Source organism: Micromesistius poutassou (genome assembly GCF_964030765.1).
Source record: "Micromesistius poutassou genome assembly, contig: SCAFFOLD_2583, whole genome shotgun sequence".
NCBI classification, from domain to species: domain Eukaryota; kingdom Metazoa; phylum Chordata; class Actinopteri; order Gadiformes; family Gadidae; genus Micromesistius; species Micromesistius poutassou.
Window position 1 is genome coordinate 41587 of NW_028179088.1, and position 17746 is coordinate 59332.

The following is a 17746-nucleotide window of genomic DNA, read 5'->3' on the forward strand; positions in this document are numbered from 1 at the left end:
ATTATATTATCCCAACTTTCAATTATGTAAGTTAACGTTAACAAGATTTCCCATTCCCTCCCTGGTTATCATGTATTTCCCTCGTGACATGAATAAAGACTGATATTATATTATCAATAGGCACGTATAAGCCTATGGGTCTTTTTCCGAGACCATGTTGAAAATAGGTGTAAGGTTTATAGAAAAAGGTTTTAAAATGTAGACTTTGATATTTCTGTCCCTTAATTAAGTCTCAGAAAGATTATTTAAATCAGAAATAGTTAAATTTGACAGTGTCACTATGATATATGTTTGATTTGAACAGTCATGCTGTGCAATGATTAGGCTGTTCCATCTAGATTTACATATGTGATATGATGTAAATTAATTTGTTCTAATTAGACCACATGATATCCAAGCTAACATCAGTAGCTGCCACACCTGCCACATCACATCTGCCACACCACAGGCCCCGGCTCCGGCGCTGCAGCTGGATGCTATTGGGCCTATTACCAATATAAACAGATTTTTTTAAGCTGTATTCGGGAGCTGCTTCATGAACCACCTCCAGAGTGCAAGGCAAGCTCGTTGACCTTGTGTCTCTGAATAAACCACGTGTTGAACATTTACCACTCTCCGAGTGGTATCTCCGATAACCATAATGGATTAAAAATTACGTTTCATCAGATACCAAATAAGTACCCCATACTTTTTACTTCAGTTAATTCAACTTATTTCACCTTATAATGTTATTTATGTTGTTCGTCTTTTTCTAGCCTCTGGCCAATGGTGGGCGGTGCTCTGATTGGACGACGAGCAGAAACGTAAGTCGCATACGTCACCAAATAGGAAGTACGTGACTAGAAGCGGCGATTTCAATTGGAGCGGCGGTACAACAACAACAACAACAAACTTCGCACAGAGAGTATGTTGCATTTGTTGTAAGTTTTATTATTATATTACTGTTAACGCTTTACAATGAAAATAACTAGTTGACTGCGGGTCGTTACGCTACTTATGTGGGGTTTGCTTTACGGATGAAGTTTCCTGAAGATGTGTGAACGGTAGCAGAGTCAGCCATCGAGCTGTAGTCCTGTAGTTATATACAACATCTAAGCATCACTTTCTAACTGTTATCTGTACGCAGTGTATGTGACTTTGAATTCCTGACTGTGAATTCCTGACTGTGAATTCCTGGCATTTCTGCTGTGAATAGATCAGCAATAGGTGTCCATCAGGAGCTAAATGCGGGATGCAATGTGTACATAGCAACAACATAAAGGACAACCGAACTAACGGCCAACCACTCCGTAGGTGATGGCGCACAGAGAGCTGAGTCTGATCGACAAGGACGTGTCGAGGTAAACTCATTTCTACGACTCTCCTATTGAAAAAAGAAAGGGCTTGCACCCTTTGAATCGTTCTGTCTCATTGCACCAATATATATATATATATATATATATATCATATTTTTTATTTGGGTATGATATGATCTAAGGTCCACTACAATGAACAATGAACAAGTCAATGTAAGCAATATTAGAAAACAACATCCAATATCTGCCATACATCTCTCAAAATCCCATTTAATGCAGTTCTATATCTGGTACGTTTTGTCTTACCGTTCCCTGTGCTTTTCCCTGCTGTCCCAGTTTGTTGGAAGTTCCCCTGAGTTCCACCGTGACATCACTCAATCTGCACTGCAACCGCATCTCAAGGATCGAGGCGCTGACCTCAGGCGGCCACCTGCGGCACCTGGACCTCTCGTCCAATCGCATCTCTCGCATCGAAGGGCTCGCATCCCTGACGTCCCTCAGGACCTTAAATTTATCCTGCAACTTAATCGCCAAGGTCGAAGGTGAGGCTACGTCTCTCTCTCTCTTTACAAAGACAACAAGAGTCAGCGAGTGGATTTTCCCCAAGTCGTTATTCATCATTACGTGAACGGCGGTTGACTTGTCAGTGGTTTATGAGCTGCGGCGTCACTGAGCCACTGATGTCCTTTTGCTCTGCCTCAGGACTCGGCGGCCTTGTGAACCTCACCACACTAAACTTATCCTACAACAAGATAAACAGCCTCACCGGTGAGTGCGCAAAGCAAATGTACGAGGTGCTCTGTATTTATTCTGTGGAGTTAAATTAAAAGGTGTCGAAGCAATGCGGCTTTCACACCATCGATTGGGACTTGACTGTATCGATTCCACTGTGCCTATGCCAGGCTTGCTTTACCTCCATGGAGCGGACTACAAGTTGAAGCAGCTCAGTCTCCATAGCAACTGCTTAGACAGCATCAACCACCTGCTGCAGTGCCTGCTGGGAGTGCAGAGTTTGAGGGAGGTCACCTTGAGCCTGGACGGTAAAGGCAACCCTGTATGCAGCCTGTCAGGTAAAGTGTACACAATGGCTCGGTATACAGTGATGAAGGTCTCCTTTTCTTCAGCCACTGGTTCCATGGTAGTAGAGGTAATACACGATGGACGTAGTCTGCACCTTTCACCAATTTGTTAAACAACGGAATCTGCAGCACAAGGTCACATTCTCTCCTTGATGATTGTACAGAACTGGGAAGAAATTTGTTTTTTTCTTTACGAATCTGGATGAAAGCAAGTATACATGAAGCGCCATTTAAAGTCCAATGGTTTGATGTTTTAAAGGTTTCAAAGTCAGTGCTCTTTATTAAGCAGCATACGTTTCAACAAATATATATATAATATATTACTATACAATGCTAACATACTGCGCATAACAGTGTACAGTGTGGTATGCTCGGGAGCACCTGGCAGGTTTCAGGAAGTATCTCTCAGGTTGAGCTCCTTATTTGGCCATGCATACTGTATGCGAACAAGACCCTAATTAACCCAGTCAAGAAAGAAGCATGTACATTCCCTGGGCCTGTAAGTAATGGAAAATTAACAAGGGCAAACTAAATATAGCCAGCATGAAAAGGCTGTCTCATGGCTTCACATTAGCTGGCCGCTATGTATTATAATGAATTGTACTTTATGTAAATATACATATTTATTTACAAAATATAAAATATTTCATGCATATAAATGTATATATTCAATGACATAAGATAATATAGACTTTATTAATCCTACATGGGATTAATCAAAATCAAAATCCTGTGGTAACGAATGAAGAATGTGTTCTTTGCAATGAAATATTGCAGAATAATTCAACAGTGTGTAAAAACCTGTATTGTTTTGTGCCCACTTGTGATTGTGAGGTTAGGGTTTGGTTTTAGGGTAAGCAGAGGGTTAGCAAACCCTAACAGTAATGCCTACCCTTAAACCAAACTTTAACCTTGAAGCTAACCTTAAAACCAAACCCTGGCCCGTAATGAAACACTGAACCTAAAACCAAACCATAACCATCACCAAATCCTAACCCTAAAACCAAATTCTAACCCTAATGTTAACCCTAAAACCAAACCCTGAAACTAAAAGCAAACCGCAACCCTAACCAAACCCTTACCCTAAATCCTAACCCCAACCCTAAATCCCTAACCCTAACCCTAAAACAAAAATCAAACCCTAAATACAAGCCCTAAAACCAAACCCAAAAACCAATGGTTTGGTCTTTGGTTCTAGGTTTTGGTTTTTATCTTTGTCTGTGTCTCTCATCTCCTCTTTTGTCCTTGATGGTAGGGTAGATCACAATCTATCTCTGGTCGCGTTCCAGAACACATTTATCATTCTTAATCATTTGCATGGATACATTGTCATGGAAACCCTCAAATCATGCTCCACTTGTTCACTTGATTAGATTTAATTTGATTTGAAAGGGACCATGTGCAATTAAAAACATAAATGTAACCATTTAATGCATTGCAATACACACACACACACACACACACACACACACACACACACACACACACACACACACACACACACACACACACACACACACACACACACACTACATGATCAGATGGTGTGGCAGCATGCGCCACACACACACACACACACTACATGATCAGATGGTGTGGCAGCATGCGCCACACACACACACACACACACACTACATGATCAGAGGGTGTGGCAGCATGCGCAACACACACACACACACACACACACACACACACACACACACACACACACACACACACACACACACACACACACACACACACCTTGTCAGCCCCATGGGGAGATGAAAGTGACTGAAATAAAAAGAAAAGTAAGCGTTTTTTTATATTAGCTTTAAAGACACCAAGCAAGTCACTTTTTTATGTTGTCTGGAATAGTGTTCCATTGTGTGACAGCTTTAACAGAGAAGGCTGCCTGTCCAAATGCTGAATAGCGAAAGGGTACAGTGCAGCTATGTACAGAAGCTATTCTAGTGGGACCTGAATTATAAGCATGTAAGCTGGCTAACGTTAATATTCATAATAGAGTAGGTCAGTTCAACCCTAACCCAAACTCTAGCTCAACACAATCCAAAGGTGGCCTTCAAAGGTAGACAAAAAAAAAAAAATTTAATACAGGAACTACAAAAAGTGTTTTTGTGCTGTTATTATTATTGATAAAGCCCTTGTTGGAACGCTGCCCTCTTATATTAACTCCACGTTGCATTTGAACTTTGGTTCACATTTATCATGCTCCAATGATCTCGCACCAGGACAGCTTTTAGTGTCAGTGCAGCGGACTCATGGTATATCTTCTATTTACCCAAAAATCAATACACTTGCCTTTTGGAAGATAACTTTCCCATTTATCTGTCAGTAAATATTGTGACTACTTTTGTTTGTTTGATTTGATTTATGTATTGAATTTTCCATGATGTAATCTTGGCATCATTGTAAATTAGGTCCCCCCTCAATGATTCCTGAGGGAATTTAAATTGATGACAAAGGTCCAAACAATAGAGTAGTAGTAGTAGTAGTAGTAATAGAGTAGAACATCTCAATCTCTCCCTCTCTTTGGTTGCTCCAGCCTACAGGAAGATGGTCCTGCAGTCCCTACCACAGGTCTGTGTCCTGGATGGAGTAGACCGTCTGGGGAACGCAGCCTCCCTAGGGGAGGACAGCCCTGGCGACATCCCCGGTCTGGAGGACTACGTGGACTTCCTGTTCTCCTCTGAGACCAGTTGCAGCGAACAGGTTTGGTGACGTTGGAAACGTTGGGTTGCTGACATTCACTTGTGAAAAATGTGCAAAGGATGTTGTTTAGGATTAGACCACCAGGCTAGAGTTGGCTGGAATACACACACCAACACTGTAGGAACAGAACCTCTGTCTATTGTAGCCAAGGATCAGGGGTGTTCACCTAATAGGAACTTTAAACTATCCAAGCATACAGTCAATGTCAGGGCAATGGCATATTTACTCACCCACTGCGATGCCATATGCTGTGCTGTGTGCCCACAATCAGATAAATCTACACATCCCCATTCATTGTATTTTAATAGGTTATCTCACCTCTGTGCTGTCTCTGAGTGAGTCAGGGGTGGGAAACGCGTCAATAATGTCTTCTGAAGTGATTGGAAAGTTAAAAGTTGGAAAATCTCCCAACATGGACAACTTTGTCTCTGTTTGATACAGCTAATGGCTGCATAATAATTTCTATATTCATACATTTAAATAACCAATGTATCTGAGTGTTGATCGATTAAGAATATCATGCTGAAAATCGCACTTTAAAAGTAAAAATATGAGCAATGATAATTTTGACATTGTGGACAGCCATGTTGATACCACATCAAACCGTGAACTGGGGGTTGGAGGGAGCAACCTCGCCTGACATTCCGACTAGGAAATTTGAGTTGAGGCGGGGTTTCGTTCCTAATCTTTTCCTACTCTGAAGTCTGAAATGCTACGATGCCGAGCTATGAGGGATGGTGGCAGTAAACCCCAGTCTGCCCGGGTGTTCTCCACAGCTCTCTAAAGGGGACGGCGCTCTCAGCACACCCCGCATCAACCAGGTCCTGGCTGAGTTCCGCCAGAGGAGCGTCTCTGGGGAGACCCGGGCTCCACCCACCGCAGCTGCTCCGGCAGACAGAGTTAACGAGCAGCGCATCAGGAAGCTGGAGCACCAAGTGTCACAGCTGTTCCATCAGGTGCTTATTCTTACCTCCGTCAGGCTGTTGAATGCCCCTGACTAATTGTGCATGGGGTGTGTAAAGTCGTAAAGTTTTGATTATGCGTAAAGTTTTGATTATGTGTATACTTTTGCGTCACACTCACACCATGACAGTGCAGTATCGACGCTGGGACATAAAGACTGGTATTTCTATGTTGATTTTCTTTTCAGTTGAACACCGTTTCTGTTTGAGTAAACACTTCTGTGTTTTGGTATACATAAAGTTATAGAATTGTTAAGCCAAAGTAGTCTGCTGTTGGCCACACTCCCTTGCTGCAGCGTGCGTGACTTGGTTCAGAATACGTTCCACAAGGTGCCTCACACCTGCTCCAGTAAACCCCAACGGAGGTGTTTCTGCCTCACACTGCATTTCCTTTTATCTCTTCGGCGGAAGTGTCTGCCGCTGCCACTGGGGGTTTACTCAGCCTTTAATGAAGCCTTAACGGTACTGTGACGCAGGCCCCGGCCCGCGCTGGACCCGGCCCCTCCAGGCTGCCGGTGCAGAGGGCCAAGAGGGACATCGACCACACCTCGGAGAGCGAGGGCGACAGCGGCACGGAGAACAGGAGGCGCGGCAGAGCCTCCGCCCAGCGGAACACCAGCAGCTGCAGGAGCACGCCCGCGAGGAGCACGCCCACGAGCAGCACGCCCACGCCCGCGAGGAACGTGCCGGCTAAGAGCGGCTTCAAGGGGGTCCGGGCCCGGAGGTCGGACAGGTAACCCCCTGCTGGCCAGCGATGGCCATTACACATTACACATTACGCATTACGCATTACATCGCCAAAATAAATAAACAATAAATAAATAAATAAAAATTAATTAATACAGGAATTAATTAAGGAATTAATTAAAGTTGATAGAAATTCTGCCATCAGCTAATCATTCATAACAAATAGTTATGAATATGCCTTATATGAACATATAAGGCATAATGTGACATATATAGCTTTACCTGGAGCTGTAGTTTAACAGTGCAATGATTCATTATTTCAGTCATTTGCTTTAAAATCTGAATTAAGTAGCCCTCTTTATCCAAATGTACTGGACGTCAAAAAAACAGGATCCATTCAGCACGTCTCAAAGATTACCAAATTATTGCTGTACTTGATCCGCTACAGAATAGAGAGCAGTGACTCAGTGCATTGTCCAAGGACGCTTGAGCAGAGTTGACACACGCTAAAACAAAATAACCAGGTGGTTTGGCTGAAGAGCTCTCCTGACTGCCAGAGAACAATTATTGAAAGTACGGTTAGCGTTCATTCTGCTGTGAAAGGCCGATGGTGCATAAATCGTAACGGCTGCTTACAAAGTAGAGCAAACCCACCTGACCTTCAAGTGCAACCTAGTGGAGAGGGTGATATACATTTTCTTCTTCTTTCCAGAGCGGAGGCTGTAAAACCCTCCTCTCTGTTAGAGATGACTGCTGCTATGATGTACAATACTGCAGGTGTTGTTGTTGTATATGAATTGTATTTGTAGTTTCCTCTGGGTCCAAGTCTGCCCTTATTTCCACTCTATCCCTAATGTTGATGTTTTCCAATTAATTTATTGGCAGAAGATGGTTTTTATCAAAAACATGGGTGATGGCATGTGTGTGTGTGTGATATGATATATTAAATGCATGATAGCGTGTATGCACTCACAACCACACACACACACACACACACACTTAATCAACCACTCCTAACACAGTATACGCAGAACTACGTCATTGAAGTCGGCCCGTCCTGTGCTCGTCAGAAACGCCAGGTGTCGATAAAGATCCTGGATTTACACATTGCCAAGACTTGGACACGCTTGGAAGTGCCAGTAAAGCCGTCAGTCTTTATCGTTTTTTCCCTGAGCCTGACGTTTCTTTATGCTCCGGGAGCTTTTTGTGATCGATATGTTTACGGCCCGTTCAATACCTGTGATTGTTTAATGTGCAGTGATCAAGAACCGCCTAAACGTAAGGGCCCCAAGGGTGCAGTGGGGCCCCGGAGGGGGGCCAATGCCCCGTGCGGTGCAGCGCCAGTGGGGACAGCCAGGGGGGGGTCTGCCAAGACCACCAGGGCCCCAGGGGAGGAAAAGCTTAAGCCCACCGCAGAAGAAGAAACCTACAGGGTAAGAGAGTCGGACTGTATCTCCTTCTCAGGTCCAAACGCTGGGCGAAGATGAAACCGCAACGTATGTTGACCCACAGAGCCTTTTAACCTTCCGTTTATGGTTCACTTTCTTCAATGTTTATCCCGTTGAATAATGGATATACTCAAACGGTGATTCACGGCTCAACGGTGAATGCCTAAATAGGATAACGGATGTCGACAGACGACTGCTCGTTCCAAAGAACTGCAGACACAATAACCAGTGGAACATTTACAGTATATGTGGCTTACGCAAACTGTGTTCACCTTTTTCCACAAATATTCAGCATCGGAGCGATCTCTCATTGGTTCTTCATGTTTGATTATATCACTCTATACTATAGCTGCGATGGCATTCAATTAGAAATGAAAGACATGCAGACATAGTCCTGTCAACCAGCGGTGTGACATCCCGCGACTACAGTGACGAGCACTCGATGTTGAACCACACGGTGGACTTTTGAGTCCAGCGTCAGTGACAGACGAATAGACATAAAAAGCTTCCTCCCCTTTCCCTTTGCCTTCTTTCCCGGGTGGTCCCTGGCCTCCTTGCTTACCGCCAGACCATCGTGGAGGAGCGCGACCAGGAGCGGGAGCGGCGCTGGAAGGCGGAGCAGGCCACCAGGAGGCTGACGGAGCAGCTGACGAGTCTGCAGAGCAGGGCCTGTGAGGAGAAGGACCTCCAGGACATGGCCCTGCACACCACAGACAGGTGGGGGGGGGGATGCCACGCACATGCACATGCAAACGCACACACACACACACACACACACACACACACACACACACACACACACACACACACACACACACACACACACACACACACACACACACACACACACACACACACACACACACACGTCACCTTAATAATGTATTTTTTTCCTTTTATGTTGTTGTATCTCTGTCTCTCTCCCACTCACTCTCTCACTTCCTGCTTCTGATTCATCTCTCCTTCCCCTCAAATGAATATTTTCTATATGCCATTGAAATTCCACAATATCAAAAGCCTGGTGCAAAAAGGCAAGGATTTCTTGGCTCTCCAGGATTTGCCCCCGCAGGGTCTGACTGCGCTAATGAAGCTATTTCCCACGGGGTGGGAATTCTTCTTTTTCTTTTTGCGAAAACCTACACAGCTTGCAAATATACCTAATGTTTAAATCGTCTGTGGGATAATAATCTATAATTAAATGCTCCCTATCCGCCAAAGCACCCCCAACACCCCACACTCCATCAGATAGTTTTCCTTTAAGAGAAATTGAAAGGGAGAGATAGAGAGAGAGAGGGAGAGCTCATCGTGTCTCTTGTACCCACTCCCCACGCCCCCTGCTAAGATAGATTGTCGGGGTGTGATAGCAATTACAGGCCGTATGGTAAGCATATGTCACCGGTGGCATGCGAGTCAATCTTAATTGCCACACATTTACTGGGGACATCATAATGACCCGGGTGCGTGCGTCCCTACTCTATAGCCTCTTCTCATCAGCAGGCAGATCACAGGGAGGAACTTCCTCCCCAGGGAAATACACAAGGTGTTCTCAAGAATCGCTTTCCTCGCTTGTGCACCTCAGATGTACGGTCCACCTGCGCAAACGTTTTTTCCAGCTAGCTTTGCATCCTCCGCCCTGTTGTTGACTCGGCTCCACCCTATTTTGTTGCTGTATATGCATTATATTTGTATTCTCCTCTCGGTCCATGTCTTCCTTTTATTACCACTCTTCCCCCTCTCCTGTTATGAAAGTCGTCCAACTCATTCACACGTTGGTTTTACATCACAACACGGCCGGTGGCAGGACCAGAACACTGGCAGTAGCTCTCGTTCCGTCCGCCGTCACTACAGGCTGAAGGAGCTGCTGCTGAGGGAGCGGGCGGGACGCCTGGACCTGCAGGGGCGGGCCGAAGAGCTGGAGGGGCGGAGCCAGGCGCTGGGCCAGCAGCTGGAGAAGGCCCGTGTGGACGAGGAGCAGCACAGGAGGGCGCTGGGCGTCCTGGAGGAGAGCGTGTCCCGCGCCGACGCACTCAGGGCGGGGCAGCAGGCCGAGGAGGTAGTGCCGCCTCCATAGTAGTTCAGTCACATGGGAAACCTTAGCATTGACGCCACTGATGCTAACCTACGGATAACAGTGACATCAGGCTAATCACTGATGCCAGCAGCAGGCTAACCGCTGATGCTAACAGTAGCTTAAATACTTATGCAGCAAATCGGCTAACTACTGATTTATTTATTTATTTGTTTATTTAACAGGGACAGTGCACATTAATCAACACATCAGTTTTCACATGAAGTGTAAATGGGCCAGAGTTAGCCATAGGATAATTTTCATCTGTAGTCCCAGGGCAGGTTGTTAAACAAGGTAATGGCAGTAAAAACTTGCGTACAGAAACATATACAGTACAATACAAGAATAAGTAAACACAATATAGTAAACACAATACGGGGGACAGAACTACAAGAGGAGTAATACTAGTCACGTGAAGCTAATGATTACATATTTGCTTTGCTTTAAGCCATCTTTTGAGGTTAAGTTTGAAGGTCACATAGTTGTTGGTCTTTCTTAGTTCGGTAGGGAGGTTATTCCAGTGATGGGAGGCTCTAACAGAGAAGACTGTTTTACCAAACACACTACGTCTGAATGGTACCTCACAGTCCCCTCTTGTAGTTGCTCTTGTTGTTACCACTTTCCCTTTGAGCCATGAACTGTTGCAGTGGTGGAGGTGCAAGTACCTTAAAAGCAAGACATATTTGAAGCTTTCAAAATTGAAAAGTTTGTATTTTTGAGCTATATGGCAATGATGGCTGACTGATGCTACCAGGCATAGCAGAAACATTCTCATATAGTTGTTGGAGGTAGTGTCAGGCTGACCCAAACGCACAAAGTTATGGTTTCTTGTTTATTGGACATATTTATATATTTATCCTTTATTCTATTATTATTATTATTATTTTGATGTATCAAATGTATTGGTAATTAGTAATAATCATAATATACCTTTATAAAAAATTACACTTTTGCACCGGTTCATTTCTAGTCTAATAATTGCGCGTGGTGATGTTGTGTGAGGGATGGGATAACCTGTGCGTGGAGCTAACCTGTGTCTGTGTGTGGAGCTAACCTGTGTGTGGAGCTAACCTGTGCGTGGAGCTAACCTGTGTGTGGAGCTAACCTGTGCGTGGAGCTAACCTGTGCGTGGAGCTAACCTGTGTCTGTGTGTGGAGCTAACCTGTGTGTGGAGCTAACCTGTGCGTGGAGCTAACCTGTGTGTGGAGCTAACCTGTGCGTGGAGCTAACCTGTGCGTGGAGCTAACCTGTGCGTGGAGCTAACCTGTGCGTGGAGCTAACCTGTGCGTGGAGCTAACCTGTGCGTGGAGCTAACCTGTGCGTGGAGCTAACCTGTGCTGAGCTTTCAGATGAAGCGGCAGCAGGACTTGCAGAACCGGGCAGTGGCTCTGAAGAGGGAGGCTGAGCTCCAGAGGGCTGCCGTACGGCAGCTCAGAGCCCAGCTGCAGCAGCAGCAGCAGCTGCTCACTACCAGGGAACAGGAGCACAGGTAGACGGCAATACCTCCGAAGAGTATGTGGACTGTAGAAGGAGATATACCGGTATACAAACATCCAGTTTTTGGCAGGTGCCGGTCAAGGCAAGGCAAGGCAAGGCAAGGCAACTTTATTTATATAGCACTTTTCATACACAAGGCAGACTCAAAGTGCTTCACATATAAACATTGTCATACAATAAAAGAAAATAATAGATAAGTAAAAAGTAAAATAGATAGAAAATAAAGGCAAAGTTAAAAAAAAAAACATTTTAGAAAGGCAGAGTTAAAAAAAATGCATTTTAGAAAGTGAGAAAATAAAGGCAAAGTTACTAATAAAATAAAAAATAGAAGCATTGTAGATTCAATGTCATGTGGTTTATCGATCAAAGAAGTATGGTAACAATACTTTTGAAAGAGAAGAGGCTGCACACTTTATATCGCTCCCCAGGTGTTCCACGTTTTCATCACATCCGGATCTTCATGAGAACCTGACAAAGATCCGAGACTGAGATTGAAATTTTGACATTGTTTTCATAAGATATGGACTGTGTCTTTCACTTTGTTGTCATGAGCCGGAACAAAAGATTTCTTAATTTTAGAGTGCCTGCATATTATTGACAGTGTTGCAGAGACACTCAAGCAAACAGTTTACCTTGTTCCAGAATGACACGATTGACCATCTTTATTCATGACACGTTCCTCTCCCCCCGACAGCAGGAAAAACAAACTAACTCCAATCTGTTTAGTATAGGTTACCGCATTAGCATTTGCCGCCTTGCTCGCTGGCAAACGCGATAACCTTTCCTCTTTTCAAAGGAAGGAGCTGGCGTCACGGCTGACACCCGGCGGGGCGGAGTTCCGCCAGGCGGTGGCGGCGGAGGTGGCGTCGGTCCAGCAGAGACACGCCCAGCGGGAGGCGGAGCTTGAGGAGAAGCTGGCGGCGGGGCGGAGCCAGTACGCCGCCCTGGAGGACGAGTTCCGCATGGCACTCACCATCGAGTCCGCCCGCTTCTCCGAGGTAGGACTGATGGGATTTGGGAACAGGATCCATTTATGTTATTGGGAAAAAAATTGAAAATCTGCCTCTTCTGACATCACAAGTGGGCGTGTCGACCTCGATGTATGACGGATAGATGAGTCCCGTCGGACTATGTCACCTTTGAGTCTTTCTCAGCCTCCCATTGGAGGAATGGTGTCGTCGTCATGACGTCGCCCTCCAGTAACGACAACAAAGGAGAACGCTTTGATGTTGACCTCCATCTGGCTGGGCTTACTTTTCAATTCCACCTGATGCTAAAAGTCTTAAGATCAAACCAGGATAGTTTCACTGCAGATAGATTTGGTCTCTGAAGGCGAGTTCTCGAGATGAACTGAATAAATCAATGTTTCTTCGCGTTACAGTTTTAATTTGGCCCCTGAAGGAAATGTAATTGTCTCCCAGCACGCTCTCTACACTATCCCTACATCTGGCGGCAAAACTGTATTCAAATTCAAAAACCTGCATTCACTCATGAAATCCCTATTGAAGTGACACTGTGACATTTTTTTTGCGTTTTTATTTAACTCTTAAAGTTAAAAGAAAGGCTTGGAAAGAGAGAGCAGACTTGGAAAGAGAGAGCAGAAAAGCCCGGAAGAGAGCAAGATTTTGAATCTAAACAAGATGGTGAGATAGTTTCCCCGAAGTAATCAGAGGAAGAGATGCCCTAATTGGTCAGAAATGAGCTGGCAGCCGTCTAAAATCCAAATGGGCTCCGACCGAGGCAGGGGAGCAGTCAGCTCGAAAACACTCTCACAGAGCATTTCACTCCCTTACAGCGGACGGAGACGGCCATGGCCTGTCTAACAATTCACACTCAAACGACAGCTATTTAAATTGCCCTCCGCAGGTGAAGGAAGCATGTGATTACCTGAGCACCGAGCTCTCTCAGAACAGGGAGTCGCTCGCCCAGACCGGGCAGAGAGAGAGGCGTTCGTCCTCTCTGGTGCAGGAGCTCACGGCCATGGCGAAGGAGCAGAAGAGACGCCTCTCCGAGCTCAGCCACGCCAAGAAAGAGGCTGTCCAGGAGTTGAAGGTGCCCTTTATCAAACATGACCTCTCCTTTGGATCAGTGTTTGATGTTGTTTTAAATTATATTATGTTGAGGCTTTTCAATTATTTGGTTTCCTGCTGTTATCCACTCTGTTCTGAAATATCTATAAATATTTATCTTTATAATATTAATTCTCAATTGAAATATTTAAACACATTTTGAATATATATAAGTCGTAACATGAGCCCTGAATTTTTTATACAGGTTTGTCTTTCTTTCACCATAATGTTTTTGTATGTTTTTGTGTGTGTGTGTGTGTGTGTGTGTGTGTGTGTGTGTGTGTGTGTGTGTGTGTGTGTGTGTGTGTGTGTGTGTGTGTGTGTGTGTGTGTGTGTGTGTGTGTGTGTGTGTGTGTGTACAGGGCCGTGTGCTCTCCCTGGAGGCGGAGGCGGAGCAGGCCCGGCGTCTGGGCCTGCAGCTGGAGCTGCTGAAGAAGGACAAGTCGCGGCTGCTCTCCCAGCTCACTGCCCAGGAGTCGGTCATCGACGGCCTCAGGGCTGAGAGGAAGATCTGGGGCCAGGAGCTGGCCCAGCAAGGTAGGGGGAGGCCCCCCCAGGGATCAACAGAGGGGGGCCACAGAGGGGGGCCACAGAGGGGGGCCACAGGGGGGGCGCCCAGGGCCAGTGCCAGGGAACAGTCCCTTCTGAACAGTAAAACGTTCTAACTGTGCCGATCGTGGCAGTGATAAAAAAAAAATGTGTTGCATAAAAGAAATCCTCCAGTGTTCGTTATTTGACACAAGGTAAAGGCACGTGCCAATTTTGCCAGTTGATGTCTTTTGAGGTGTATGTATTTGTCTGAAATATAATATTTAACATGTGAAGTCTTTGATTTTAGGTTCAAACACTGACAATTACAACTTTGATTGAGGGCTAGTAGAAATTGTTTTCATGTTGAACCTGCCATCTTTGACACACGATAATGAAGTTCCCTTTCCACACACCGGCTGACACCATGCAGCTAGTTGCACATGAAATGCTACCACCTAGTGGTTATTTTAAACACACACACACACACACAGACACAGGGCTGAGCTTTGCAGAGAGAGCTCGTCACATGACCACCTCCTGTCCGTAGGGGCGTCGCTGGCTCAGGACCGCGGGCGCCTGGAGGCCAGGCTGGAGGTGCTGGCCACCGAGCTGGAGACGCAGAGGAAGCACAGCGAGCAGGACGGTGACGGCCTCCGGATCAAAGCCAAGATCATCGATGACCAGACGGCAACCATCCGCCAGCTGAAAGAGGTCAGGGGCGGGGCTAACGCACGCCACTACTGGGCCTGCAGCTGTTCGCTACTGTTGCTCTGTAGTAGATCTATCTATCTCGGTGTTATAGTCTTCTTTTTTCAGTGTTTTGTCATTTATCTGTGTATTTTAATTACTATGCACACTCTGGTTTTGGATTTAAAGTGACTTATTTTAACAAGGGTCACGTGTTTCATTACATCAAGTTTTAAAAAAAAATGTCCCCAGCACATGAACTACAACTTCCGTTTCTGTTACAATGTTGGACTTGTATGTTTCATCTGCGATGTTTCGCCCCGTCTGACCGTTGCCGGGCTCCAGGGGCTGCAGGAGCGCGAGGAGCAGAGCCGCCGGCAGTGCCAGGAGGCGGCCCAGGCCCAGAAGAGCTCCCAGGGGCGGCTGGAGGAGGAGGCGGCGGCGCTGGCTGAGCTCCGCGACCGCATGGAGCAGCTCACCCTGCGCAAGGAGCAGCTCAAGCAGCAGCTGGCGGAGCGGGAGCTGGAGCTGGACGAGCTCAGAGACGTTCACAGGCAGGTTATTGATCGTGTGCGGGGATGATACCCATCGATTTTGGCTGATTTTTTTGTTCAAGAGAAATGACAACAAACTGTCCTGTTCACACAACCAGAGTTCATTTTGATGCCTGCTTTGAATCACTTAGTGCGGTGCGATGACTGATTGATATTACAGCGAAATGTCGATTGGGTTTAAATAATGTGTTATGTGTATGCACAAATATTTTAGCAAAAAAGTGCAGAGCTAAGAATGGGGGAGAGGTTAGGAACCGCTGCCTTAAGGGGAGGGATTCCCTTATTTTGAGACTGTATGAAACACTTAAAGTTTTTTGAGGGTAACGAGAGCTAGGCACTCATTTCACCATCAGCCCTCGTCCTGTGTCTCCTCCCCCTTCTAGCTCCTCCAATAAGAAGTGGCAGGAGAAGGCGGGGCTGCTGTCTCGGCTGGAGGGGCAGGTGATGCGCATGAAGGACAACTTTGACGCCAAGGAGCGCCTGCTGCTGGAGGACCGAGACAAGGCAGCAGAGGCTCATAAGTACGCCCCCTTGTGGACGAAGCGAAGCACTATATACTGTACAAAACATCATCACTTTATGTCCACCATATACAAAACATATCACTTCATGTTCACTACATACAATACATATCGCTTTATGTCCGCTACATACAGTACATATCACTTTATGTTCACTACATAAAATACATATCACTTTATGTCCACTATATACAGTACCTATCGCTTTATGTCCACTATTTACAGTACATATCGCTTTATGTCCGATAGGATTCTCACGTGGAAACGGTTGAGCTTAAACAAAGAAGCTGATACATGAAAAATGAACTAGATAAAACAACGATTTTATCAGAATTAATGACAAGCTGTTTTTGACCATACAAAACAAGAGAAATGCATAGGATGGATAAAAAGGTCATTTGATAGAATCCTGCCAAGAATCACGTATGTTGCTGTGGTGTCAGTTTCTGGTGAGCGATCGATATGTGGAACGTGTCCCTTCAATCAGACAAAGTAGATCACAACTGTGGCTTCAAAAGCCTCAAAGTGTGTGCTTTCGTTGACTCAAGGTGATTCGTAAACCCCGTAACATCTTGCATCAGGTCTAAATCCTGGCGTCGCCCTTCATTCTCTTCTAGAGCTGCGGTCGACAAGCTGCGCAGCGTGGACGACGCGTTTCGTCGACAGCTGGAATCCCTGCAGGCCTCCCATCACGCCGAGCTGCTACGGCTAGCCAGCGACAAGCAGAAGCAGATAGAACGAGCCAATCAGAAGGTAGGGCGCCGGCAACACGCCTCCCAGGTAGCGGACGTTAGGTGTTATTGAAGTGGTCTTCACAAGCCGGTGTGCGTCTGTGTGTTTGGTAAGGTGATTCAGGTGGAAGAGGAGATGCGCATGCTGCTGGAAGAGACGGAGTGTACCAAGAGAGCCATGGAGCAGAAGATGACGCGTCTCACCAGCGTGCTGAAAGACTTTTGACCTTTGAACCCGGGCCCTTTGTGGAAGAACGTCTGTTGTTTGTTGTTTTATGAAAACAATTCATTGGCTATAATACTGTTTAGTAAAATTAACGTTACTATTTTTTACGGTTTAATGCTCTTTAGTTTATTTATTATGGAGAATCATGACTGAAGTAATAAAATGTGTTTATACTTATAATTGTGGGCCCCTGCTCTGGTTCAAGGTGTAATACCCTGTTTTCCAAGTTCATCTTCTCAAAGGAATACATTGGTTTCTGCCGTTTGCACAGATTAGAACAGATTTAATATCTAGCTTCAAGCAAAGATTAGTCACCACCATGTATGTGAGATTTCAGTGGACCCTTAACTGAGCTAATGACCTATGAACCCTGAGGGCATGTCTCATTTGAAGCATCATAACGGATTGACATTTCAATCCGCAAAACACTTTGCAAATCGTTTTGCAAAACGTTTTGCAAAACTTATCAGCCAATCGCGTCTGGGGGGGGGGGGACTACGTCACTTGCTCGTCAGACCAGCTGATCATCCACGCACGTTGCAATTTATTTTCTATGCCTAGCATTGTGCCAGATTTGACTCTTAATAGGTCTATGGTTTGCCTGAGTTTACGTAATTATAACTGAAAATGGCGGAAAAGACGGTCTGGCAGCTGCTGCGGGATAAATAAATAAATAAAT

At 45.5% G+C, this 17746-nt stretch overlaps 1 protein-coding gene across 2 annotated transcripts; it reads left to right on the plus strand.

The window, feature by feature from the left end:
• Positions 1–870: 870 nt before the first annotated feature.
• LOC311373126 (leucine-rich repeat and coiled-coil domain-containing protein 1-like) lies at positions 871–17505 on the plus strand. 2 transcript variants are annotated; one of them, XM_084489971.1, is made up of 20 exons: positions 871–920; positions 1294–1340; positions 1632–1837; positions 1998–2063; positions 2198–2365; positions 4920–5086; positions 5863–6042; positions 6525–6781; positions 7994–8168; positions 8752–8900; positions 10032–10236; positions 11601–11740; positions 12545–12746; positions 13615–13800; positions 14180–14354; positions 14896–15059; positions 15381–15589; positions 15973–16110; positions 16728–16863; positions 16957–17505. In XM_084489971.1, exons 2-20 carry the CDS (start codon positions 1297–1299, stop codon positions 17065–17067), a joined length of 3078 nt encoding a protein of 1025 aa, XP_084346097.1. In that variant the 5' UTR covers positions 871–920; positions 1294–1296; the 3' UTR covers positions 17068–17505. The 2 variants fall into 2 exon arrangements, with proteins under 2 accessions (XP_084346097.1, XP_084346098.1); XM_084489972.1 differs by having other exon boundaries at positions 873–904.
• Positions 17506–17746: the final 241 nt, after the last annotated feature.

What these genes read in the sequence shown, in the direction of transcription:
- LOC311373126 (XM_084489971.1), top strand. Translation starts at nt 1,297, where the DNA reads ATGGCGCACAGAGAGCTGAGTCTGATCGACAAGGACGTGTCGAG. An exon ending in AGGCTGTCCAGGAGTTGAAG is followed by an intron (nt 13,801 to 14,179) that starts GTGCCCTTTATC and finishes GTGTGTGTACAG; the next exon opens with GGCCGTGTGCTCTCCCTGGA. An exon ending in CCAGGAGCTGGCCCAGCAAG is followed by an intron (nt 14,355 to 14,895) that starts GTAGGGGGAGGC and finishes TCCTGTCCGTAG; the next exon opens with GGGCGTCGCTGGCTCAGGAC.